The 26,446-nt window shown below is 46.5% G+C and overlaps 1 protein-coding gene across 5 annotated transcripts in view; it reads right to left on the bottom strand.

The window, feature by feature from the left end:
* Positions 1–26,446, bottom strand: part of FANCD2 (FA complementation group D2) — a 2,923,540-nt gene that overhangs the window by 973,049 nt on the left and 1,924,045 nt on the right. For all 5 annotated transcript variants that reach the window (XM_069644087.1, XM_069644091.1, XM_069644090.1 and 2 more), the window contains one exon: positions 10,899–11,012. In XM_069644087.1, the coding sequence (XP_069500188.1) occupies positions 10,899–11,012 (114 nt within the window). The remainder of the gene's footprint in view (positions 1–10,898; positions 11,013–26,446) is intronic.

Here is a 26,446-nt window from a genome sequence, read left to right as displayed (position 1 = left end):
AGTGACGAAGGTGTGGTTGGATGCAGAAAGGAGAGCTGTGTTGATCTCGGGCCTGACCAAGAAAATAAGGTTTACTTTGCAATGATATATTCTCTGAATGAGGGTCAGAAAAGATTCCTACAAAGAACCTTACAGAAAGTAATGGGCGAGGGCCAGGGGTTTCTTATCCTGATTTCTTCTTATGCGATTTCAATGTTTGGATGGAGGCGAGTCTGGACAGGCAGGTCAGACATGAGGGGGAACGGGAACCTCAGAAGAACAAGTTACTTACCAACTGGTAACGTTCTTTCAATTGGATGTTCCTCCAACGTATTCCACATCTTTGTCGGAAACTTTTTCGGCAGAGGGCGTCCTGCGTCGGGTCGATGTCCCTCGAAGGCGTCCGTCAAGGGCAACGTCACCGGATGTTATAAATAGGACACATGGCGCCCGTAGCCTCAGTTTCTGTTTTTCCTCCATAACGTGTGACATGCACATATCCAATGCCTGCTTGATTGCACATAGCCTTGTGGAAACGTAAACTGCAATTGCATAGGAAATTCTCCAGAGGGGCAGGCTGGGAGGGCGATGAGGAATACGTTGGAGGAACATCCAATTGAAAGAATGTTAACAATTGGTAAGTAACTTGTTCTTCGAATGGATTGTGTCCTCCAACGTATTCCATACCTTTGACAGACTGCCAAAGCAGTACCAGAAAATGGAGGAGGGAAAGAATTTAGAGTACCCAATCAGATGGCAGAATAAAGAACCGCCTTACCAAAGGCCATATCTTGACCATTTAGTGTATCAAGGGAGTAATGTTTAACAAAGGTGTGAATAGAAGCCCATGTGGCTGCATCACAAATATTCCGAATAGGAACTCCCCTATGCAGGGCTGTGGAAGTAGCCACACCCCTAGCGGAATGATCTCGCAAACCTTCAGGAGGGTCCTTGCCCGCCAACCGGTAACATCCAGTAATGGTGAGGATAACCTACCTGGACAAGGTCTGTTTTCTACCAGCCTGGCCCAATCGGTGACCAGCATACCCCACAAAGAGTTGATCGTCTACTCTGACCATGTACATCCTAGAAATATAAAAGCTCAGAGCTCTCCTAGGATCCAACCTATGGAGTCGCTCCTCTTCCTTACCAGGATGAGGAGGAGGATAGAAAGAAGGAAGAACCACTTTCTGGCTCAAATGAAATTCAGACACTACCTTAGGTAGAAAGGATGGACGTACCCCCAATACAACTCTATCCTTGTGGAACACAGTAAAGGGCGGATTAGATGAATGTGCCTGCAATTCACACACTCTGCAAGCGGGAAGTAACCGCAACCATGAACACCGTCTTGAAAGACAATAATCTCAAGGGACAAGAGTGCAAAGGTTCAAACGGAGCACCCATCAGGAATTTTAACACCAAATTTAGATCCCAAACCGGCACCTGGAAAGGGGACAGCGGGAACACATTAGTAAGACCCTTTAAGAAATTGGGAAATTAAAGGAATCTTAAAGTAAGAACATTCTTCAGACGAGCGCTTGAAGATAGACAGTGCCGCCAGGTAACCTTTAATGGTACCCAAGTGAAGGCCCCTGTGGGACAAAGAAAGCGAGAAAGACAAAACCATAGGGATGTAACACTGACAAGGATCAACATTTTGTCCTCTGCACCAGTCGCAAAACTAACGCCAACGACAACAGTACAGGGATTTTGTTGCTGGCCGAAAGCAACACCTCCATCATGTCATCCGGGAGGTCCCAATCCTTATACCTCAACCTTTCAGATACCAAGCGTGAAGGTTGAGGGTCCTGACTTCTGGATGGAGAACCTGACTCCCCCGCCCCCCAACCACCAGCATTTTAATCTCCGGCCAGATGAACTGCCTAGAACCAGAGCTGCATTGCCTTTCTGTACAACAGGAGTGACCATACCCCCCCTTTTTTGTTGAGGTAATGCATGGCCACTGTGTTGTCTGTCATGATCAGGACGCTCTTCCCCCAAACAGATGGCAGAAAAGCCTCCAGGGCCAGCCTGATGGACCTCAGCTCTAACAGGTTGATGTGCAGTTTGGACTCCGACGGAGACCAACGACGCTGGCGGTCAAGTCCTTGGCATGAGCTCCCCATCCTGTGATGGAAGCGTCCGTCACAACAGTCACCTCCGGCCATGGTTGCCAAAATGGCCCCCCCTTCATCAGGTTCCCTCCGTTGCTCTACCTCAAAAGATCCTGGGAGACCGAGAGTGGAATCTGAACGGGATCCGACATCTTGCCCGAGAACTGCGACCACTGCATCTTGAGGACCCATTGCAGGGATCTCATCCTCAGAAAAATGCAGGATGCCATGAGCCCGATCAACCTTAAGAATTCGAAGGCCGGGATACTCTGGGCATGTTGAAACTTGTTCACCATCTGCACAATGTGATGAGCCATTACCTTGAGAGGCGAGCACTTCCAAGGATGTGTCCAACACAGCCCCGATGTACTGGAGCTCTTGGGAAGGGTTTATAGTCATAATCTCGAATACAAATATGTCGAAAGTCATAATGTCGAAAAAATAAAGTCGAAAACAAAAATGTCGAATTTTTTTTTTGTTGATTTTTATTCGAAATGGGGGGGTTCCCCCTCCAACCCCCCTTTTTTAAATTTTTTTTTTATGTTTTACCCCTTTTTTTTTACCACCGGAACCCAAAAAAACATGTAAATTAAAAAAAAAACAATTCGACATTTTTGTTTTCGACATTATTGTTTCGACATTATTGTAATTCGACATTTTGTTTTCGAGATAATGACTGGACACCCTTGGGAAGGTGTCGGATGCGACTTCTTGACATAAAGGGAGAAGCCCAGCTTGTGGAGGGAGCAGCAGGTGAAACCGAGGTGATCCAATTCTTGCTCGGGAGAACGCGCACCGATCAGCCAATCGTCCAGGTAGATGTAGATGTGAATCCCCCCCTCGCCCGAGATACGCTGTCACCACCACCATTAGCTTGGTGAAGACCTTCGGGCGGAGGTAAATCGAATGGCAGGACCCGAAACAAAGTGCGAGTCGCCAGCCGCAAATGTCAGATAATTTCTGTGTTTGGGATGAATCGGCACATGAAAGTAAGCCTCCTGTAGTTCCAGAGACACCAACCAATCCTGAAGTTGAAGGGCCTGGAGCACTTGAGAAAGAGTTACCATCTTGAACTTGTCCTTCCTGAGAAGTTTGTTCAACCAACGCAAATCCAGGATGGGTCTCAATCCTCTGTCTTTCCTTGAATCAAAAAACATGGGGAATACCAACCCTTGTTCCTCTCCGCTACAGGCACCAGTTCTATAGCGCCTTTCTCTAGCAGGGCTAAGATTTCCTGCACAAGGAGCGGATGCGGAAGTTTCAAAGGGAGATTCCCCGGTGGATTGTCGTGAGGCCGTTGCAGGAAGGGAAGGCAGTAACCGTGGGCTATTGTATACAGAACCAAGTAATGGCATGCCATTCTTCTAGATGCTGAGACAGCCTGCCCGAACTAGCGAACCATGGGATATGGCCTCGTGACTGTTTTGGAGAGCCTGAAGGCAACAAGACAGCTACCTGAGTGGCTTTGGCACCTCTATTCCCCGACCACCACGGGTACTTCTACGCTGACCCCTTTGACTGGCGGTTCCTCTCGTTCTACCAAAGGAGGAGTAGTAACGAAAAGACCCTCCCCTCCATTGCTGTCCCCTAGGATGAAAAGGCTGAGGTTGACGAAGAGCTGCGCTCAAAGATTTAGCAGCAGCTTTTGAGGTCAGCAACCTCTCAAGGCTCTCGTCAGCCTTGCTGCCAAACAAATGCGTGCCGTCAACGGGCATGTTCACAAGACGGCTTTGCACATCCAAAGCAAAACCCGACTTCCGCAACCACGCAAATCTGCGTATCACGGTGATCGCAGCGTTGGAACGGTTAACACCGTCGGCCGTGTCCAAACCCGACCGAAAGGATTCACACATGGCATCCTTGCCAACTTGCACGAGAGCAAGGAACCTGTCCCTTTCTTCCCCTTCGGGAATATGCTCAGCCGCTAGAGAAACAATTCCACAGAGTGAGTCAAAATCTTGTCAAGGCACAAGTGGAGTTGGCCGACTTCAAAGCCATACTCTCCGCAGAAAACACCTTGCGTGGCCAACCGTCAAGGCGTTTGTTGTCCCTATCAGGAGGGATGGTAGAGTATGTCGCCTGCCTCAAGGTGGCCGTAGCTGCCTGAACCACCAAACTCTCGGGATTGGGGTGAGATGAAAGGTAGCTGGGGTCGCAACCAGAAGGACAGTATTTTTTGGTTAACGATTTGTTAACAGCCAGAAGAGATTCCGGGGACTGCCAGGCAGCCGCCACACTTTTCTGTAATGTCAGATGAAAAGGTAAAGGTAACACCTGGTCAGAGGACGGACCTTGATCTAAAATGTCTGTGAGATCATCTTTTACAAAAGCTTCAGGAGGACTGGACTAGCCCAGATACTCCATGAGCCTCTGTTAGGGAGAATTCTCTCTTTAGGCTGAATTTCCTAACCTAGTGAGTCCCCCAGCAGCTTTGCTGGATTTCTGGAGTTTGTTTTTTTCCTCCTGCCAAGAGTGAGACTCTTTTCCTCCCACTCTTGGACATGATTAATGGTATTCCTTTGACTGGTAATGTGTTTTATGGGCTATGGGGTCCTTTACACCATAGGGTCTCATGTGGTTTTCTTATGTGCGTTACACAGCACTCTACGTGCAGTAACACCGGGGTGTCATAGTGACACCCCACCATAGACTACATACCCTGGGACTGACAACTGTCTCCCAGGGCATGTAAAGTCACCATTGGCTTTACTAGTCCCAAATTATTAACAGAAACCAGTACAAACCATCCTATTGTGGACGTACTGGTCGGGGCAATTCGATTGCCCCGGGGTCTGTTAGTCGAGGGGGCACGTCTCCGTCCCCCCTGATCGAGTTTTGGCTGGTGGCAGTGGAAACTACTTTTTATATTCGACCGCAAATATTTTCCTATGGGATTTTCCCATTGTTCGAGGCTACCAACTTTAATTATTTAGTTCTCATAGCCTCGAACATACCGCCGGTTTATTTAATTAATATTAATTCTCCGGTTGGTATTTTTTGCCAAGACTCGATTCTAAAATGGAGTTTGTGTTCTCTTCTGTGACTCCAACCCAAGTTGAGCCCTTTGTTCCACTTTTTTGGCAGGCTTCTCCACAGAAGCCTCCAAAAGTAGTGCCACTCTGTCTGGGTACCACAGGGGGTGCGGGAGGGGGTTTAGGCACCCTGGACCGAGTTACCTTGGTAACTCAGGTCGCACTCTTGTGTGATTGGCCCAAGTGGTGAGCCGGCCGGCTCATCACTTAGCATGTTTGAGTGACAGCTAGGCTGAGTGAATGGGGGTTTTCTGCATAAAAGCAGGGCTTTGGGGACTGGAACTTCAGAAGTCGCCACAGGACCTGATAATCCGACGAGGGAGAAGCTGAGCCAACCTACCACGACGACACCACCGGTGGAGCCCTGCAGAACCGACTCAACACTTCCCGACGACAGAGAAGATCTCCCGGCTGGAGAGGCTTCTTCCCCTGACTGGTGGGCACAACCAGTTTTCCTTTCTTTCTTCGCACCCCAGCCCGGTTTGTGGTCGAACTGCCCGTGCCAAGCACCCCGGCAGCCGGATAGCCACTCACCACTGAACCGCAAATCACCGGACCGCTCCTTGTACCTGACAAACTCTGCGGCTGGTTTCTTCCCTGGCAGTGCAACGGACTCCTGTCTTCCTCCACGACGAGATCCTCTCTTCTCCCGGACGAAACACCGACTTGCACCCGCTGCCAGGAACAACTGCCCCCGCTGGAGCGTTCTCACCACTTTAAGGTACCGTGTCCACCAGGCCTCCCTTTCTAAAGATTGCTACAAGGTAATAATAACTCCTTAACCTTCTGGACTGGGCTGGCCGCCTTGACCCTCTAACTGGTCCCTTTCTTTGGTCCAAATCTTTTTGAACCTTTACAAGACTCTGGTGCACTGCAACCGTGTGACCTTGGACACATTTCGTTTGATCCTCTTAAAGCAGATCCGGCCTACTGACTCTGAATTCACGGTGTTACTTTGCCTTCCTCTCTTGTGTGCTTGTGAAAAAGTGTTGGGACCTGTTTCAGTTTATTCTGTTTTTCTCTCCCTTTTTAAAGCGAGTTAGTAGAGTGCCATCTACGTTAAGCACTCAGCCCTGTCTGAAAATAAGTGGGGCTTTACTTAAGACTTGTCTAATATTCTTTTAAGGGAGTGTATATCTTTTAGTGACCGTGGTTTTGAATTGCTTACTATTAGTGCCTGTGTGTTTTTTAGATGTGGTTTTAAACAAATAATTATATCTCTTTTACACCAAGCCCTAGTCAGCGTTTACTTGTTCCACTGTGTTCTCTTGACCTATTGTGAATACTCTGTATACTGCCTAACTCTGCTTGAGGGAAGTCTGACTGCTCAGCCACAGCTACCAAGTGAATCTGCGTGGTACAGACTGTTACCAAGTGGGTTTACTGCCAAACACCTGTAGTCCTAAATCTTTTGCAGTGGTCCCAGAGGGAACTGCACAGGTTTCTGCCTAACAGCCCCCTGTAGGACGACTCAGCATCAGGCCTGCCAAAGTCCACTTCTGGAGGTGTCCAAACCACTGGCATCATGAAGAGTTTGCCTCAACTCTTCCAATTGACTGTCTCCAGAAAAGACAGGAGCCACATCAGGCTCAACAGTGTCCATATCAAAGTCAGACCTCTCCTCCTCCTCATAGATGTCATCCAGAGGGATGTAAAAGCCCTGCCTCAGGACCGAAGAGGGTCTGGAGTCTACCACAGGCCTCACAGACTTAGTAGTAGCCTTCCTTGGAGGATCCACAGTATCAGGGATCTTCAACTGTAAATTTCGGGCAAAAGCCCCAAAGGCGTCGAGGGCGCCACAGGCTTCGGCCTAGAGACGCCGACGGCTTCGGCATCGATAACAGCGCCGAGGGCTGGTACGAAGACAAAGCTTCAATGTCGGTATCGAGCCCTTACCAGGTTTCTGTGGTCTCGCTGGAGACGAGGACCGAGATCTGGAAGCACGTCTCTTGCAACTATACTGAGCTTTGTCCGAACGGGACCTCGAAGGTTCCCAATGAGTCGTGTCGAGGACCCGAGCCCGAAGGCGTGCAAGCCACGGTACGAGACTGTTCCTTGCTGGCTTTGTCAGAAGGCGCGGACGGAACTGTGCCCTGCAACTGAAAAAAAGGCAGCTCATTCCTTCGGAGTCAAGGACTTTGTTGGACAAGCCACTTTCCTCGCGGCTCCATCGTTCTAGGAGGACGGGGAAGGTGACCGGTGACGGCGCTTCCTAAAATGTCGAGATGAGGACGACGAATGGCAGGAACCACTCTGGGAGTGAGATACCTAGGACGCCTCGTGACGCGGACAATCGCCCCTCGAATCATCAGTGGACATCCCCTTGGACTTAGTTTTACGGGACTTACTGGGTTTAGAACCCCTACCTACCTGAAGCTTTCCCTTATGCTCACACAAGGCCTTAGCAGTCAGCGACTGGCATTTGGAACAGTCATCAGTGCGGTGACTCGCGCCCAAGCACTACAAACAAATGTGATGCAGGTTGGTAATCGAAATTTTCTACTTGCAGTCCCGGCAAGTCTTGAAGCCAGGCCGCGGAGTCGGAGGGGTGGAAGAAGACGACATATTCCCAAAGAATACACGAGGCGCGCCTAGTCTCTCAAGCAAACACGTTTGCGGAAAAAACAGAACTGAGGCTATGGGGACCGTGCGTCCTATTTATAACATCAGGTGACGTTACCCTCGACAGGACATCGATCTGACGCCATCAACGCAGGACGCCCTCTGCCGAAAAAGCTTCCGAACTACACAGCTGTGGACATTACATGTCAAAGATGTGGAATACTTTTGAGGACACAATCCATTTGAAACAGGGAGATGATGAGCTGGGAACGGCTATGGGGTTGTACTGGCTGAGGGACGTATGGCGGTACTTCCATCCACAGGAGAGGGGATTCACTTTCTATTCCGTTCTGAATGACACTCTCAAGAGAATAGACTACCTCTAAATATCCAGGGACCGATTGGATGTGGTGAGGGACTGAGGGATTTACCCGGTTTCATGGTCAGACCACAACACTAGAAACTCTAAATGGAGGTGTAATGAGACGCTGCGGAAGGACCATTTTTCCAAGAAGAATTTCAGAATAACATCAAGGAATTCTTTGTCATCAATGACACAGGGGAGGTGGGGAAGGGGGCAGTGTGGGACGCAGCAAAGGCCACATGGAGGGATTTGTTCATTAGGGAGGGGGCCCGCAAGAAGAAGGAATGTACACTTGTAGGAAAAGGACTCGGGGACAAAATAGGAGCCCTGGAAAGGCTCGCTCAGTCCTCTCCCACTAATAGGGAGGACCGGATTCTGGAGGTGCAGGGCCTGAGAGAGGAGATGAAATTGCTTGAGGAGGGGAAGATAATCCACAATCTACAATTTCTGAAACAGAAATTCTATGAGAAAGGTGATAAGGCAGATGCTTTCCTGGTTGCGAGGTTACGGGGACAATGAGCAGAGGCATGGGTCACAGAGATGAAGGGAAGAGACCAGGGAGGGTCCAGTGGAATGGATTCAGGAGGCATTTGCCTCGTCTATGAGGATCTATATAGAAGTGAAGGGTAGACCGCCATTGGGGAGGTTAATGAATATATCAAAGGGGCCTCTCTACCGTCCCCGTCGAGGGTCGAATCGGGGGCCATGGATGCCCCAATTACTGCTGAGGAAATTAAGAACGCTATAGGGTGCCTCTGGCTTGGGAAAGCACTGGGAGATGACAGTTTCTCCCCGGGTTTCTGTAACACCTTTGTGTCAGCCCTGGCTTCCCTTCTTGCCACTACTCTAACTATATTATGGAAACGTGGAGAGCACCAGATTCTTTTGTCCAGGCCCTCATCATGGCGATACCTAAGGAGGGTAGGGACCCTGGGTACAGTGGGTCATATCGCCCAATTTCACTCCCAAATATAGATGCCAAGATTTATGCTAGGGTCCTGGTGGCGAGGTTTGATGTGCACTTACTGAAGCTGGTTCATTCTGACCAAGTGGGATTTGTAGCCGGGCACCAGGGTGCGGACACTATGACAAAGACACTCCACTTCATCAACTAATTTCAGGGCATGAAGGGTGACCCCACTCTCCTCTCCGTGGATGCTGAGAAGGCCTTTGAAAGGGTGGATTGGGATTTTCTAGAGGCGGTCCTTACTAAAATAGGGCTGGGCAAGAGATTTCTTAGTGGTATCATGACAATTTACTCCTCCCCGAGGGCCTGTGTGGCGGTTAATGGGGGATACTCAAGGTGGTTTAAATTGGGCAGGGTGACATGGCAGGGTTGCCCGGTTTCCCCTGCTCTCTTTGTGCTCTCACTAGAACCTCTGTCCCATAGACTGAGACAGGACCCGCTAGTGGAAGGGTTTGTTGTGGGCGGGAAGACCTACAAACTGGGATTGCACATGGATGACAAGCTGCTGCATGTGGTAAATCCGCTGACCTCTGTGCCGGTTGTGGTAGCTGTGATTCAATAATATGGCCACATGGCAGTGTTCAAAATAAACACGGGCAAATCGGTCCTTTCCCCCTTAGATAGAAGCAGGAACGGTGATGTTGGGCGATACTCATCCCTGGGCATGAAGGTCAGTTTGGGGCCACTGAGGTACCTGGCCATTACCGTCACGAGAGAGCTAAAGGGAGTCTGAGGCAAATTTCCCGCCAGTGATGACTGGACTGGAGAAAGACCAAGTAAAATGGAAAAAGATTACTGTCTCATGGATGGGTAGGTTGAACGCGACTAATATGGTAGTACCCCCCCAAGATTCTCCTATTTCAGATGATTACAATACAGATCCCCCGACTCCTACTTTAAAACAACCAAGGGCACTCTCATGTGATTTCTCTGGCAAGGGAAGGAACCAAGGCTCTCTAACGTTTACTGAGTCTCTCAAAGGACTGTTGGTGTGGGTCTCGCGGACATAAAATTGTGCTAAAAAGCCACTCAGCTTAGGATTCTGATTCCATATCTCAGACGGCGGGAAGGCTTGCAATGGGTGGGTCTCGATAACTACCACTTACGGCCGGTGACTGTTGAGGAATGGCTGTGGGTGCCTAGGTCGAAGCAACTGTGGAGGATAAGGGGTCAGCCCATTTTGGGTACTATTTGGAGCATCTGGGGACAACCGGACTGGGTGGGGTCACAACGTGGCCTTCACCACTTGGTCAACCGTGGGTGCCTGGGGTCAGGGATGCCCTTCCAAATCCGGAGAGGTTTCAAGGTTGGTACGAGGCGGGTCTCGAAAAGGTTTAAATAATTGTTGAGATTGCAGGTTCATTACGATACCCGGTACATGGACTGGGTACGCTCTCCATCTTCTCATACTTACAATTGAAGGGGGTGTGGACGAGGGAGGCTTGGAAAGGGAAAATCCAGAGGGACCTCACACCCTTCGAGAAGATCCTAGACACCACATCTGGTCCCAAGGGGTTGATTGGTGCATTATACAGGGCCCTAGTGGAGATGAGAAAGGGATCCTCAGACAGGCTGAGACAGCGATGGGAGGGAGATCTGGAGATGGAACGTACCAAACTGAGGGGGCGGGAGAGTGGTGGGGGTAGACTACAGGACACTTTTTGCGTGCTTCTGTTGTAACTGGTGGTCCTAATGTTCGATTATGTCATTTTTCAGGAAAACCCAAAGCTGAAATAAAAAATTAAAAGTGACAAGTGCTATATTATGACATTTAAAAACCCAGAGTATAACTAGTTATCCATATAAATCATTTGATGTATTGCATGAAAATAAACATCTCAAACAAGAAGCATACTCCAAAGAGAGTACATGAATACCTTTAAAAAGGTGACTCTTTTTGCAGATGATATCAGCATATGTTCCAGCTTCCGGGACAGATCGTCGAGAAGAAACACCAATTCTGCAGGGTCAAGCTGCACAACTTCAGATGCCTACGAAGGTAAGAAGAATAAAGGAAAATGCACAAGATCCTTAGGAAGATTAATAATTTAGGCAGGGGTGTTGCATTTGTGTAGGGTCCTGATCTAGTAGCACACCGCCTAATGCTTAGGCCCCCCCCCCCCCGACTACTAATTACTTGAAAAACTTTGTTAGGCAGATACAAAACACTGATTCACAGCTGAAATAAGAATCCGGAGCTGAAGGCACATACGTCTCATTTTCCTAGTCTCCAAAATCACCCAAAATCCCATAGGTGCATAACTCATTACTCAACACTGAAATAAAAACATGCCATAGAGCTCAGCCATGTATACTAATGTACAGTGCACTTGTAAAAATTACTTTCTGGTAATGTTCTTTCTATGGATTCTTTTCCCCCAGATTCCTAATCTAGATGGATATCTGCTTCCTTCCGATGGGCAAGACCTTACTCCCAGACTGATTACATCTGATCTATCTCCTCCAGGTGAAGATTCACATTTTCAACATCCACTGGGGGTCACTGAGGTATCATGCCGGTTCCCCTCTGCATCACTGGCACCAGCACTGATGTTTTTGTACATTTATAGACACACCAGCGTCCTCTTACCTGTGTAATTCCAATGTATTTTGTACTCACAGGGCGAGGAACACAGAACTACCAAATTATACATGTAATCTCCTAGAGGGGTTGGGTAGGGTAGGTTGTTGAGGAATCAGTGGGAAAGAGAACATTTCTATCGGAAAGGACATTACAACATGCAAATCTGCTAATGAATATCTTTCTCCCACAGATTCCTCATCTCTGAAAGAGTCGCAAAGAAAATGTAAGAGGGAGGAAAGCAAGGAACCAGAATCTGCACAAACAACTCTGGAGGATCCACCATCTGCATAACCTCCCGTGCCATTACAAGCACTGGACACCGTTTGAAGCGACCACTTATCTCCTTTTCCTGGCTGCCAGGTAACTTACCTAAATTTCCTTACCCAATTGTATTAGCTGTCTTTAGAATAGCCAGGGACCCTCATTTCTGACCACTGCAGGTCACTCTCTGGTCCCATACCATTTTACCATTGGAACGAATATTTGATTACCTCAACAATCTCTTGTGTTGTCTGGCGGATTTACCCTGCAAATTACCATTTCAGGTACTATTTTTTCAAATAATACACATATCATGTTCCTTCAAAACCTTTGAAATTATTTTTTAATAAAATACCATACCTGATTTTTTCATGTCATGGATGGATTTATAAACCTTGTTAGGCAGAAACCTGTGCAGTTCCCTCTGAGACCACTGCAAAAGATTTAAGATTACAGGTGTTGGCAGTAAACCCACTTGGTAGCAGTCTGCACCACACAGATTCACTGTGGTAGCTGTGGCTGAGCAGTCAGACTTCCCTCAAGAAGAGTTAGGCAGTATATAGAGGATACAGGATAGGTACAGAGGCACCGTAGTACAAGCAAACACTGACCAGCGCTAGGTGTAAAAGTATATACTTATTTATTTTTAAGGCACACTCATAAATTACACTAGCACAGAAAAAGGTAAGTAAGTCAAAACATAGTCACTATTACTTATATGTACATCCCTAGTCATTTGTTGGACAAGTCTAAGTTAACACAACTTATTTCCAAACAGAGGTGAGCGCTTAACATTAGATGGCACTCCAACAAGTTATTAGAAAAGGGAGGGAAAAGACAGAAGTAATGAAAGCAGCAAGGTAAAACACTTTTCACATAAGGTTAGCAAAGGCAGTCAACTGTGGAACAAGGAGAATTGGTTCATGGCCCGCTTTAGAGAGAGCCAGGCGAAAATATGCCCAAGATCACACAATGTCACAAGTCTTTGCAGGTGAGTAGAAAAGGTTTTAATGAGTTTAGAAAAAGTTTAGTTAGGGTGTCCCAGGCTTACCCAGGGTCGAAAGCCAAGGGCTAAATCTACCCGGTACAATTGGTGGCAAGGGAAGCCGGGCGGAACACAGTACCTTTAAAAGTGGAAAGGATCCTCCAGCGGTGGTAGTTGTTCCTGGTAGTGGGTGCAAGTTGCAGCATCGTCCAGAGGAAGAGGTGATCTCGACGTGGAGGAAAGCTGCAGGTCGTTGCACTACCAGGGATGAGACCAGCCGTGGAGTTTTCCGGTCACAAAGGATTTTACCCCTCTTTCGCGGTTGAGGTAAAAAGTGGTATCCCGGTTGCCGAGGTGCTTGGCACAGGCAAGGCGGCCACGAGATGCTTCGGGACGGCGAAAAGAAGGCAGCAACTGGTTGTCCCCACCAGTTAAGGGAAAGAGACTCTCCGGCGGGAGATCTCCTCTGTCGTCGGAAAAAGTGGTGAGACGGTTCCGCAGGGCTTCACCGGTAGTGTCGTCTTGGCAGGTCGTCTCGGCTTCTCCCTCTTCGGCTTCCTAGGTCCTGTGGTGACTTCTGAAGGACCAGTCCCAAAAACCCTGCTTTTATGCAGCAAACCCCCATTCATACAGCCTAGCTGTCACTCAAACATGCTAAGTGGTGAGCGGGGTGGCTCACCACTTGGGCCAATCACACCAGAGTGCGACATGAATTGGCAAGGCAACTCAGTCCAGGGTGCCTAAACCCCCTCCCACACCCCCTGTGGTACCCAGACAGAATGGCACCACTGTGGAGGGCTTCTGTGCAGAAGCCCGCCAAAAGTGGAACAAAGGCTCGACTCGGGTTCAGGGTTACTGAAGTGAACCTAGACGCCATTTTGGCGGCGAGTTCTGGCAAAAAATCCCAACCGGTGAATTTATATTAAATAAATAAACCGGCGGTATCTTTAACATTGCACCAAAAAGTGGTGCATTAAAAACAATGGGAAATCCCATTGGGAAATATTCCGATGGAATATTTCCGTGGTATCCACTGCCACCAGCCAGAACTCGGCGAGGGGGGACGGGACAGTACCCCCTCGACAACAGACCCAGGGGCAATCTAATTGCCCCTACCAGTACTTCCACAGTAAGATGGTTTGTACTGGTTAAGTTCCTAAATTAAGACTAGTAAAGTCAATGGTGACTTTACAGACCCAGGGAAACAGTAGTCAGTCCCAGGGTGTGGAGTCTATGTTTGGGGGTCTCTATGACACCCCTGTGTTACTGCACTGAGGGTGCTGTGTAACACACATTCAAAAACCAATGATAGCCTACGGAGAAAAAATACTCCCTAGCCCATAAGCACATAGCAAGCCACAGTAACACTCTCAAATCAGGTCCAAGAGTGAGGGTAAAAGAGTCTCACTCTTGGCAGGAGAAAAAAATAAACCCCAAAAATCCAGCAAAGCTGCTGGGGGACTCACTAGGTTAGGAAATGCAGCCTAAACAGAGAATTCTCCCTAACATAGAGTATACAAGATAGGTACCAAAATACAGTAGCACAAGCAAACACTGACCAGAGCTTTGGTATCAAGTATATAATTATTTATTTAAAGACACACTTAGAAACACTCTAGCACTATTTTTGTAAGCAAGTTCAAAAACACAGTCACTACTAATATATATTTACATCCCTTATTCCTTATTAGACAAGTCTTAGTTAACACCACTTATTTCCAGACAGAGGTGAGCACTTAACTAAAGATGGCACTCCAATAAGTTAAAAAAAGGGAGGGGAAAAGGCAGAAATTAGAAACAGCACACAGCACAATACTTTAGAAGTACTCAGCAAGGCAGGAAAGTCAAAGTCTACTTGTGAGCAACAAGTTCAGGGGCCAGGCTCCCTCTTGGAGAGAGTAGAACAACAATGCGCCCAAGATCACACAGTTTAAAAGGCTTGGAGAGTCTTGCAGAGAGTTTAAAAAGGAATCAGTTCAGCTCAGAAAAGTTCAGTTAGCCAGCCTAGGGCCAACCCAAGTGGTAAATTGAGGATTTAAGAGACAACCGACACAGACCGGGTGGACACAGTACCTTGAAAGTGGAGCAAATCCTCCAGCGGGGGCAGTTGTTCCTGGCAGCGGGTGCAAGTCACGGCATCGTCCAGAGGAAGAGATGGTCTCGACGTGGAGGAAAGCTGAAGGTCGTTGCACTGCCAGGGAAGAAACCAGCTGCGGAGTTCTCTGGTTAAAAGGTACTGCCCTTATTTTCGCGGTAGTGAAAAAACATGGTATCCCGGCTGCCGGGGTGCTTGGCACAGGCAAGGCGGCCATGAGATGATCCGGGAAGGCGAAAAGGAGGGCAAACTGGTTATCCCACCAGTCAAAGGAAGAAGACTCTTCGGGATGAAGATCTCCTCTGTCGTTGGAAGAAGGCGTGAGTCGGTTCAGCAGGGCTCCACCGGTGGTGTCGTCGTTGCAGGTCGGCTTAGCTTCTCCCTCTACGGATTCTTTGGTCCTGTGGCGACGTCGGAAGTCCCAGTCCCCAAAGCCCTGCTTTTATGCAGAAAACCCCCATTCATCAGTCCTAGCTATCACTCAAACACGCTAAGTGGTGAGCCAGGGAGCTCACCACTGGGCCAATCACACAAGAGTGCGACTTGAGTTGCCGAGGCAACTCAGTCCAGGGTGCCTAAACCCCCTCCCACATCCCTGTGGTACCCAGACAGAGTGGCACCACTTTTGGAGGCTTCTGTGGAGAAGCCCGCCAAAAAGTGGAACAAAGGGCTGGAGTCACAGAAGTGAACACAAACGCCATTTTGGAACCGAGTTCTGGCAGAAAATACCAACCAGTGAATTAATATTACATAAATAAACCGCTGGTATGTTTGAGGGTATGTTAAAAAGTATTAGCCTCGAACAATGAGAATATATTCGCGGTTGAATATAAAAAGTAGTATCCGCTGCCACCAGCCAAAACTCGCTCAGGGGGGACTGGACAGTGCCCCCCTCGAACAACAGACCCAGGGGCAATTGAATTGCCCCTACCAGTACGCCCACAATATGATGGTTTGTACTGGTTCTGTTCACAATTTAGGACTAGTAAAGCCAATGGTGACTTTACATGCCCTGGTAGACAGTAGTCAGTCCCAGTGTACGGAGTCTATGTTTGGAGGTCACTATGACACCGCTGTGTTACGGCACAGAGGGTGCTGTGTAACACATATACCAAAAACACATGAAGCCCTATGGAGTAAAAGACCCCATAGCCCATAAAACACATACAAAGTCAAAGGATATCTCAAATCATGTCTAAGAGTGGGAGAAAGAGAGTCTCACTCTTAGCAGGAGAAAAAAAATAAACCCCAAAAATCCAGCAAAGCTGCTGGGGGACTCACTAGGTTTGGGAAATTAGCCTTAACAGAGATTTCTCCCTAACAAACCTCACATGTTCCAAATTTGGACTGCGGTCTACAGCCCGAGAGCACCCCTGAACCGACTAGCAGTATGTTTTCTTGACAAGTCTCCTTCTTTGCACTATTTTTTAGAGCACAGCCATTCCTTGGCGGCACATTTACTTTGCTGACATCTCTCTGTTTGTATTGTTTTTAGCTGATGTTTTGATCCATTGACCTAATTTTCAATCCACTTCCAAGACTATAAAGATGTCAAGTCCTGAAGAGAGTTTGGCACTATTATGTGAACTACGCTAACCGCCTCCCACAGCATAGCGCTATAATATTCTAAACTCGAAACACTTAACACAGTGTCGACAAGCCCTGAGATGAGCTATACATTGAATTATAGTTCTTTACACAACACAACAACAGCTCAATGCTTTTTAGCACTTTTTAAAAAACATATGCTAACATTCAATTTTATGTTACGCCTCTAACTCATAGTGTCTCTCCGACCTTTGTTAACTAGTTAGTATGGTCGATTTTTTAATACAACTGTAACTGTCTCTAATGTTTTCCAATTCTGTCTTTGAATATATTTTTATGAATAAACGTATTTTACTTTCTTTATGTGTGCACTACTGATGTAATCTAATAATGTTACACTAGGCATACGTTTCTTGTCTTCAACCTCTTTATGCGCTCTCAGGGAGAGTAGCCTTTGACTCTACTTTTGCTTTTCTGAGCCCATCATGGCAGCCTCCATTTTGGTCCCAACTGGTTTACCGTCTGCCCTCCCCTCCTTTTTATGAATGGCTGGCTTTTGCCGAAGCCCCTTTCACAGGGATATTTAGGTTCTGCCCTGCCCCCATTCTTGCTTGCTTGTTGCAGTAATTTGGAGGTAGCAGGTGTGCCAACCTGCTGAAGGATATATTCTCTGTGATTTCTGCTGATTTATCAGTTTTTAACCCTTAGCTGGCCATGCTGGCTAGGTACAGTGGTTTGGGCAAATCCCGGTTTGGGTACTGTGATGCACCTGTGTTTCCTGGCATGCAGCTGTGGACAGGAACTTTAAGCAGCCCAAACCAAGAATCAAGGTCAGCTGCTGTGGACTACTGGTGAGAGAGAGTTGTACCTCTCTACGAGAAGTGGAAAACTGAAGAGCGGGGACTGGTGTGGTGGAGCCAGGAGGCTCACCAATGTGGAAGCAAGAAGCTGCTGAGCCAGGAGAAGCCGCTGGAACGCCAGGAGTCATTGAGGGACCCCTGGGCGGTCACAGATGAAGGAAAGCAGCGTTCTGCTTACCAAAGCCAGGAGGAAAGCAGGCGATCCAGTAGAAGCCGGAGAGGACCGGTGAACGAAGGAAAGACAGCCGCAAGAAAGAGGCAGACAGGAATCCTCCATCTGCAGACCGAGAGAGAACACCACAATGCCGGGGAAGACTGGTGAGTCCACCCAGAAGCAGCAGGGACAATGGGGCATAACCTCAAGTTTGCTGAGTGCGAAACTATGACCACCAATTCATTGAAAGGGAGATAAAGAATGGACATATTGAAAAAGGGGAGTTTAAAGCACAAACCCCCTCATTCTAATGTGTGAATATACACAGTGCAAATACTTGAGAACCAGAGAAAGGATAACATATGAGAGTGATACATATAACATATATGCGCAGCTTTTGAAACAGATAAAGACCCCAAATTAACAGAAGTCCTGGTAGCAGAGTATACCAGCAGTCAGTCACAAGTGTGTGGACACTAGAAGCCCTGGCAGGAGAGTATACCAGGACGTCATACGTGTGTGAATTAAAAGCCCTGGCAGGAGAGTATACAAGGCAGTCATACGTGTGTGAAACAGTAGTCCTGGTACAGGAGTGTACCAGGCAAATGAAAAGGATTGTGTTAAACAAGAAAGAAGAAAACCCCACACCACATCAGAGAATTATCACGTGTTCTGAAAGAAACAAATATTGTAAAGCCAGACACTTTTTGTGTGCAAGTGTGGTAGTTGGCCAAGAGAGGCCCAAAGAACTTTGTGAATAAAAACCTCAAGAAGTAAAGAAGAATCTAGGGGAAGGGAACTACCCTTTGGAGCCAAAACTTTTTTCATTGAATAACTTTTGTTTGAAGCATTTATTCTTTCTTTATGAACATTTTTCAGAACCATCCATGGTTAAAGACATTTCCCCTTTTCACCATATAGTTTACTTTTAGTGTGAGGGTCGGAATGGAACTTTGGACACAGGCCAGTTTTGTTTTTTAAATCCTGACACACACACAGCCTTATTTTCGGTTTAGGTAGGGAAATTCCTCTTAGAGCAGGGTCAGAGAGGACCTTCCCCTTTTTCAGTTGAATATAGTCTTTAATCAAAAACATGGCAAACTTGTGTCCGAGTTTCATTCCTGACTCTTGACATATGGTGTCAGAGGTGGGATCAGGCACAGTTGACACAAACTGGGGTACCCTCAGATTCGAGAAACTTAGTGACAGAGCTTCCGATCCATCAATAGCAACAGAACAGTCCATTGGGTTTGTTTTATTTAGTAGCAGGGGAGAACTGATACAACCCGGAGATCAAGTTTTAATACCTACTGATTTGGTTCTCATACCCCCACGCTGTACTAACATTAGACTCGCCTCTAAATCCCCCCCTAGCCTGGCGATATGGTTTAGACTTCCTAGCAGGCTTTATAGATCCTGATTGTAGAAGCAACATAAAAATTCTAATTCAGAATAGTGGGAAGTAGGCATATCAAGTAAAGGCAGGTGAAAAGATAGCCCATGGGGTTCTGGAGAGCGTTCTCTTTCCTAAAACCAAGGAAATTAAAAACTCTGATAAAGTGGACAGAGGAAGCAAAGGCTCTGGAGAGGCAAAAATAGACATCTGCTCTACAAATGAGGCAATTCCACCAATACCCCATGGGGAAGAAGCTGAAATCATCCCGGATTTTGCGTTTGCACAAAGGAACGATCCCATGCTTGCAGAACCCTTCCTTCAGGTGTTACCTGAGGAGGAGGGCAGAGAGAAAGGGGATCCATTTATTTTCCTAAAAACTGGGCTACTATATAGAGGAGACATCGGTCCTGATGGTGTTCCTAGATCACAAATAATGGTGCCCAAAAGGCTAAAAAAAATAGTTTTGGAGATTGCACAGTCCGATTTGACCGGACGTCATTTAGGAACGGCTAAAACTCTAGCACAAAAATGGAGCCATTTTTATTGGCCAGGGATTTATGCTGATGTAAAAAACCTTGTGCTGACTAGTGCCTTTTGCCAAAAGACCAGTTTCCAGATGCCCCCTCCAGCTCTGTTACAACCTTTACCAATCATTGATGTACCCTTTTCATGGATATGCCTGGACATAGTTGGGCCCCTTGAACCATCCAAGATAGGGAATCGATATATATTGGTAATAGTGGATTATGCGACTTGCTATCCTGAAGTATTCCCTTTGTGCAATAGTACGACCCAACAAATTCTCAAACATTTAACCAATATTTTTCACGAGTTGGGTTCCCGAAGGAGAACCTAACGGACTAGGGGACTACCTTTCTGAGCAGATTAATGTCAGAAGTAAAGAGAATTCTGTACATTAAAACATTGAGAACTTCCATTTATCACCCACAGACTGACGAATTAGAGGAAAGGTTTAATAAAACCCTAAAACATATCTGAAAAAGCTAGTGGAAGTTGAGGGCAAAAACTGGGATATTATTACACCTGGGCCCTTTTTGCTGTTGCAAAGACCCCACAATCCTCAACAGGATTTTCTCCATTTTAACTGTTACATGGCAGAGATCCACAGGATGTCCTTGCTATGTTGCAGGAAACTTGGGATGAAAGGGCGAAAGCCATTTTGCCCTTTTCCAATACAGCCCAATGATTAAAGGAACACATGTTTTCGGTCAGGAAGATAGTTCAAACCCATATGGTTAAGGCACAAGAACATCAGAAAAGTTAGTATGATAGGGAATCTTTGCTTAGATCCTTTTCCATTGCACAGAAAGTCCTTGTTCTCCTCCCTTCACCTGAGAACAAGATGTAGTCCAAATGGCATGGTCCCTATGAAGTAATAGAACAAACAGGACCATATGACTATCGAGTATCAGAACCTGACAGAAAAATTAAAACCCACATTTACCATATACATTCTCCTAATAGAGTGGAGAGAAAACCCTCTTGAAAATAACACTGCAGTATTGACTAGTCTGTTATCTGATGAATTGAATAAGAACAGTTTGATTCTGTCCGATCTGCCTAAAAATGGAAAGGAAGACCTGCTGCACCTCCTAGAACAGTTCCCCGATGTCTTTAGAACTGAGCTAATACGAGTTAAAGGGGTGTTTCATTATATACGCACACCCCCAGGAAATAGTCCATTTAAAGCCCTACCGGACACCAGAGTCTAGAAAGGACGTTATCATAGAAGGGGTGGAGAACATGCTGAAAGCAGATATCATTGAACCCTCTCATAGCCGCTGGTCCTACTCATAGTACTTGTTGCCAACCCAGATCAATCGTGGAGATTCTGCATTGACTTTGACTTTGCAGCATCGCTGTCGAAGTGAGAGGGCAGGAGCCCTTTCATCCCAGGTCTGTCCCGCTACGATCTACCCAACTCCCCCGGCACTATCTGCTATATTATGCAGAACGGGTGTGAGTAGTTGTGAAATACTGCAATTTGCCATCACCATACTCCGTTGACCGACAGAGATTTCTCAGCATTGTCTGTACTGGCTATGGTACCTTAACGCAGTGCATTGTAGCCATTAGCACCTGATCCTCGCCATCGCATTGTTTAGTTGCTAGGTGACATGTTTCGGCCGCCTTGACCGCAGCGTTGCATTGGACTTGCACGTTTCCTGTTTATTTCAAACAATATGCTCTGATTGGCCTGGCGCCGCAATATCCGCAAATCACTCGTACCGTCAGGCAGAAGCCGGTCGTATGTCTCAAGGGCCATAGAACAAGGGCCTGTTTGTGCATGTGCGAGCCACAACGGTGCAGCGGGGTGGCGCCATGGTGCTCATCCCTTCCAGCTGACCCATCATTTGAGACAATGGGGTAAGCAAAAACTACCTTCCACACCTATCCTGTATTCAACATCTTTCGCATCAAGCTCATTTCCGAGCCTATCGACATGCCCTAAGCTTACATCCCGCTTCTCTACGCTAAGGACTTAAGTGCCCGAGCACATTGCCTTCGATAGTCCACTCTACTGATATTTTGCATGCATATGTATCGCTTTATAACGCACCTTCTGCTGCCATAAGTAACGTTGTATCCTGTATTACCGACTACAAATTTTATATACGTATATACAATCCTCAATTGCAGACTGTTCCTGCATGTAACCAACTTGCCCAGAGCCCTATGCTTCTAGTCTCTAATTGACTCGCCAGCCTTTCCTTGACCATACTGTCATTAGCAACGCAATAGCCTGCACCTTGACGGTATACTCTGCACATATCTGCAATCCTGCATGCCGCATCTTATGTTATCACAAGTATTACAATATCCCCCAATCATCAACTGCAGACTGCTCCTTGCTCTGCAACCTAGCCAAACTTGGCTAGAGCCTAATGTGGTTAGTCTCCAACATAGTCGTCAACCATTCTTTCCTGCCATTTATGAATTGCAACGTATTGTAAGTATAAACCTATTGGAAGTTGTTGTGTGCTTTGCATCTTAGCCAAGCCTGCGTATGTATAAATACAATGATCACTCCAGTGCATTAGGCACACTGCCTTTTTACCAGAATCTAACTAGCAGCAGCCATCTTGTAATCCTTGTATGCGAATTTGGCATCAGTATTTTAAGGCACTCTACTGACCCTAGCTTAACTTTCCATGTACCAAGCCATGTTCATGTTCCTCCTTACCACTTCATACCTTCCTATTCTGCTTAGTTCCATGCTCCGGCCTACTATGGCCGCTGTGATACTAGTAATCACCTTTTGCTGCCCACAAATGACCTAATCATTATGACCAGGACTCCTAGCATTCTACTAGCTATACCATTGAGACTTCCTTCATCTGACAGGATACTGCCTTCCACCTTCTTACCCTCTTGCCCTTAAGTAGTTACCAAACCCATACCCACTAACAAACGTTCCCAAGCAATCCCTACCTCAATACACCGGCCCAGTGGATCAAACAATTTACTACAAGACCAACACCTAACCAACCCTGCTCACTAAAAAAAAGAAATGTAAGAATCGGCTCCAGATTCTCACCAGCTCATTCCTTATCTAACCATAAAATTACCACTACCACTAAAGATTCTACTACTAGAATAAAGTTAGCTGACACTACCAAGATATAGCGAACACCACCACCCCACCTAGGGAAAACACTACCCACGCAAAAAGAGACTCCCAATAAGACCACTACTTCAATCAAGGGGGCACTTATCAACGCCAGCCCACACCTTAGATATTACTGATTTTATAATGTCCCACGACCTTGACTTTCTATCGATCACAGAGACATGGTTTCATGCTGCGGCGGGGCCCACACTCTCTCTTGCCATCCCAGATGAGTACTCCATCATCCGACCTGATAGAGAACCCAATCGAGCCAAAGATGGGGGTGTCGCCTTCATCTCAAAAACGTATAGGCTTTAGGCGCATACTTAATCAATCACTCCCGTCAGCTGAACTACTGTCCGTTAAGCTATCCATCTTTGCCTCCCGAACTATTACCATCCACCTCGTATACAGACCACCTGGGCGTGTATCCACCTTTGAAGAAGACATTATCCTCCTCCTTACCAACAATACTAAGCCAGGATCACAAATTATCCTACTAGTGGATTTGAACCTTGGATTTCAGGATGTGAAGGATGTCAAGGCATCAGCCTTCGCCAATACGATTAGGCTTTCTGCATCGCATCTCTGAACCTACTCATAACAAAGGCAGGACACTAGACTGGCTAGCCGACTTCAATTGTAACATTAACATCCTCTCTAGCACACCATGTGCTTGGTCAGACCATCACCTTATCTCATTCATGATAAAGGAATGCAATCAGAGTAACCATCAAAATTTCGCCCCATCCATACGTACAAGGAATAATCCCAACATAACAGTGGAGAAGTTGCTACCCTTACTACAGCCGATCACTAACGCCACTACCACCAAACACTCAGACCCTGCGGCCTTAGTGGACCTATTGAACCATACCTTATTCAATGCCATTAATACAATTGTACCTCTAAAACTGTGCAAGACCCCTCGTGGTTCACCCCACACCTCAGATCACTGCGCAAATCCAAAAGAACTGCAGAAGCACTCTGGAAGAGTCATCCAATAGACCCCAACAAAGATACATTTCTTCCCTTAACTACAAAGAGGTGATTTCACACAAAGAAACTTACAATAACCGTATCATTCAAGCCAAATCAAGTACCAAAGAAATCCTCTGTATACTTAAGAGAGTTGGAATCCCCGGCATCACCACCGGACACCTGCAACAAAGACACCACTTGGTGCACTAACATTCAGAAAGCATTACTGGACAAAATAACGATGTTACAAGACAAAATAGAATACAAAAAACGTAGTCTCTCTGCTGGCACATCCCAACCCACCTCATCAGCTCCTCTCCCAAAAACCCACAACCTATGTAACTTTTCTCCTCTTACTACTAAAGAGGTAGAGAATATAATCACAAAACTAAAACCATCAAGATGTCAAGAAAACATCTGCCCTGCACCCATCATTAAAGAGTCAGCCAGGGAACTGGCTCCTTTCATCACGTCTATAATCAACGCTTCATTTGAGACAAACCTAGTCCCCAACAACTTAAAAGATGCGTGGGTCCTCCCACTACTAAAGAAGCAGACCCTAGACCCCAAACATCCCTACTAATTACAGACCAATCACCCCAGCTCAATTTTTACAGAAGATTCTAGGTAGAGCAGCCTACCTGCAGATTCAAGAGCACCTAGAAATAAATAACCTTCTTGGAGTCAGGCAATCTGGCTTTAGACCCAGACACAGTACGGAAACGGCCTTGATTGACCTTAAAACACAAATTGAAGAATTAAAAGACAAAGGCAAACTTGACCTCCTCCTATTATTAGATCTGTCAGCTGCATTCAACTAAGTAGATCACAAAGTCCTCTGCAAGCATCTAACCTCAGCAGCACACTTCTCTGATAAAGCCACGACCTGGATCCAGTCATTGTTTGTTTGTTTGTTATTTGTCATTCCTTGATAACAGATCAATGAGAGTCTTTGCACCCTCTGCCTCTGTCGAGCCTGCACAAGTCGTGTGCGGAGTCCCCCAAGGATTGTGCGTGTATCCACCTTTATACAATGTGTTCACAAAGCCTCTGTTCGATGACCTTGACTGTTGGATGAGCTTGACAAAGTTTGTTCATACTCACATTTTCATGTATTTCACCCTGGGGTTTCGCTCAGTTCCAGGTAATCCTTTATTTAATCTCTTTTACAGTTCAGTATTTCCAAAAACTTTCACTCGGTTTTATTAACAGTTGCAGGTCATCATGATTAACAAAAGCATTCAGTAATTTAACTGAGTTCAAACTTGACCAGCATTCATATCGCCCAAACAATGTCTTGCTCACTTGTGAGCGACCCGACCTGCAGCAACCACGCGGTCTACATCTCGGCATCCCGGAGTCACTCAGGTTTGCTGTCTTCAGGTGCTCTTCTCCGCGATCACAGGCTTGCTGTGGCCGTCACTTCTCCCAGCTCAGCGTGCCTTTCCTCTAGGGTCTCTGCCACCTCTACTGTACGTACATGAGTCTCTATGACCCCAGTAGGTATGCAAACCAGCTCTGCTACCGGAGACCTCTCGAATGTTCCTGCCATGATCAGATTTGCTCCAACGGCTCTGTAGCTCGTCGTCGCTTCGGGCACACATCTCACTGGCTTCACCTCCAGCTTCTCCAGCAAGCGTTCCACTGATAATTCCCTTAGTCTTACCTGATTGGTCCATTTATACTGTCCCCTTGACTTTAGGTGTAGGCAATGCTCATTCATTACATAGCGATCTTGGTACTCAGCATCCCTCTTCCTCGTCATAGTACCAGAGTGGTGTCTCTTAGAAAAAGATTTTTGGGAAAACCATGATTAGGTAGGGATGATAGCCTACAAAGGCTTGGGTAAAATGTGTCTCATGATGAAAGGGAAATGGGGGATAACATTTCTCACACAAGGGTGGCTCATCTCCACTCCCCAAGTCATTTTCACCCAGGTAGTCCTCCCTCAGATATTCACCCCCTGGGCCAAGATCAGAAAGCGACAGCCTTTCCCTGGCCACCTGGGTGGGGGGGTGGGAGGGTATTTTGTGGAAAGAAGTGAGGATGCCCTCAGATTCCTCAGACTAGTTGCACTTAGTAGAATTATTGAGACAATAATGAAATTTGGGTCCCTATTTTAACAATTTTGTTTAATGCAATACTAAACTCAAAATCAATACGAAAGGAATGGACAAAAGCAATCATTGTTGATGGCTTTAAAAAAGGATGTAGAAAAAGTCCTCAGTCGTATCGACCAATCTCTCTATTAAAAACTAGTTTTAAAATTTTTCGGAAATGTTTACTTTATAAATAGAAAGAATGGGCCAATTAGGGTTTAGGCCTAAATTGGATACAATGAAGCAGTGTCTTAACTTATCTTATGATTGCACACTCTCGGAACATTAAACACAAACCAATTTTTCTTGTATTTATGTACCGGAGAACGGCCTTTGACAAAGTCAATCGGAACAAATGAAGGCACATGCTCAGGTCATATAATTGCCCACCAGATATTTTGGACATCATGGATATCCTGCATAGAAATAATGAGGCTTGTATTCGATCTGGTAGCCAGGTGCACTGTACAATATGGTTTCGATTAATTCAGGGGTTAGACAGGGGTGCGTACTGGCACCCCTACTATTCTCCCTGTATATCAATAATCTATCAGGAAAGCCGATGGAATGCAATGCAGATGTTTCTTGGTTGGGCGGCATGTCAATGCCAGCCCTAATCTGTGTGGATGACACTGTCCTCATAGCAAGGACTCTGAGGGCACTACAGATCCTGGTTAATAATGTGCTTTTACTCGAGGGACTTGGACTTGCAGGTTAAGCCAAATAATTGATCAGTGTGTTGTGCTGTTGGAAAATACATTCTTAGAAATTCCCTAAAACTGGTGTGAAGAGTTAGAGGTTTCTAGAGTTGACTATCTTGGTGTGCACTTC

The sequence above is a fragment of the Ambystoma mexicanum genome, chromosome 2p (genome assembly GCF_040938575.1).
Source record: "Ambystoma mexicanum isolate Mex_15411 chromosome 2p, UKY_AmexF1_1, whole genome shotgun sequence".
NCBI classification, from domain to species: Eukaryota; Metazoa; Chordata; class Amphibia; order Caudata; family Ambystomatidae; genus Ambystoma; species Ambystoma mexicanum.
The sequence above is the reverse complement of the archived record's forward strand: the minus strand, read 5'-3'. Positions and strand labels throughout refer to the sequence as shown.